Here is a 1,710-nt window from a genome sequence, read left to right on the forward strand (position 1 = left end):
CCCTACAAAACAGATTCCAAATCTCTAGCTCCATTTTGGACACAGAGCTAAGCAAAGGCTGAAAAGGCAGATACCACAGATTTTTGGCATTTATGGACTATTGCCATACCTTTAATTTTGCATGCCAGAGAGGTAGTGCTTGTATGAACACTGTTTTTTAAAGGAAGAATTGTTTCAGGGATAGTCTAATTCTCCTTTTCATGCAAAATGCTGCTGGTTTCATGGCATCTGCTCAGGTAACGACATTTGCTATTGAAAGAGAGTGTCCTATTCTTTACATTCCATCTTCGTAGTAATTTTTATCTCAATTTTTAATTGTTAAATCTAAAGAGGAAACTTGCACACAAGCTCCATTGCATTTTCTACGTTTGGCATTTGTATGAATTCTGCACTTAGTGAATGATTTCTTATGGAAACAAAATGTTAATCTGCAAGAGGAGAGAAAGCTCCTGTGCTTTTCTTCTTGGGAGCTGACCTTCTTTTCACATTCGTTTACAATTAGCCTTTCAGTATATACTAGGGAAAAATACTGCAAGGGATTTTTTTTGTTGTTGTTCCTTTCTAATGTATCTCCCTTCTCATTTCAGCCTGGGGAAGAGCTGCTGCTGCCACGTACCTGGTCGGCTTTTTACTTCTAGTCATCTGTTTTGCTCTGGCCATCATAGCATTTGCCATTGACACACTTCGGTTCAACTTCATCCGAGGGATTGGAGGCTTGCTTTTTGTTGCAGGTAAGGCAGGATATGAAGTCAAGTTTAGCTTGTGAAGGTCTATTCATGCTAGAACTGGTATTTCCCTCAACTGATTCTATACCCAGGTCCTCGCCCGTGTGCACTTCAGTTCTCAATGAAAAATAACATAAAGTCTGTCACAACAGTGGATCCATTTTCCAATCCTCCTAAACGTGGGTGGGTTTAGCCACAGGTGTTAAGGAGACAGGCAACATGATGGGTGTTAGCTTAAAAGTGCTTTGTTTCCTCTTGTTTCTTCAGCTGTGTTCTCTGTCATGGGCCTGGTCATTTATCCCGTGAAGTTCTCAACTGAAATTGATATGACAGGAATCAATATGTTCAGCTGGGCCTATGGATTTGGCTGGACCACTGCCATTATGGAAATATGCCTGGGATTCTTCTTCTGCTGCCTTCCTAACTATGAAGACCAGATCTTGGGTAATGTGAAGCCCACATATTTTTACTCTTCCCCGTAAGCACCAGGAAAAATGCGTTTGTATTCCAGAGGTATCTGACAGACCAGATATGTTTTCCAGAATATTGTTATCAGATGTTAGCAGAAAAGGCTGGAAATTTTTCCAATGTGTGTAGAAAAATGACATTCTGCAATAAAATTACCTACTCGATTTTGGAACTTCAGATCTGATGTGGGTTGGTTAGATAAAGTCTAAACTTTCATTCATTCCCATGCATGGGGTGTATGTGGATTCTGTTGCCTGAAAAATGCATTCATATTTCTAATTAAATTGAAAAATGCTTTTTAAACTGCCAGTAAACAAAACAACATATATCATCTTGCTGAAGGAAAGCAGCTCACAGAAATCCCCTTTGCATGTATCATTTTCAACCTGAAGATTTTGCATATTTTTCATTAAGCCAAATATCCACTGACTGCCAAAGCAGTAAATTAGTCAGCCAGAACTTCATAGCTTTGCTTCCATTTTTCATTCATTCACTTAAGCCATAGGAGCAGGGTAAG

The 1,710-nt window shown here is 39.4% G+C and overlaps 1 protein-coding gene across 1 annotated transcript in view; it reads left to right on the forward strand.

The window, feature by feature from the left end:
• LOC104392355 (p53 apoptosis effector related to PMP-22-like) overlaps positions 1-1,360 on the forward strand; it is a 16,368-nt gene extending 15,008 nt beyond the window's left edge. Inside the window, exons 2-3 of the mRNA XM_010001749.1 lie at positions 588-731; positions 993-1,360. Coding sequence (XP_010000051.1) covers positions 588-731; positions 993-1,207 — 359 coding nt within the window. The 3' untranslated portion in view covers positions 1,208-1,360. The remainder of the gene's footprint in view (positions 1-587; positions 732-992) is intronic.
• The last annotated feature ends 350 nt before the right edge of the window (positions 1,361-1,710 follow it).

This window comes from Chaetura pelagica, unplaced genomic scaffold (genome assembly GCF_000747805.2).
Source record: "Chaetura pelagica isolate M959 unplaced genomic scaffold, ChaPel_1.0 scaffold307, whole genome shotgun sequence".
In the NCBI taxonomy this organism is placed as follows: Eukaryota; Metazoa; Chordata; class Aves; order Apodiformes; family Apodidae; genus Chaetura; species Chaetura pelagica.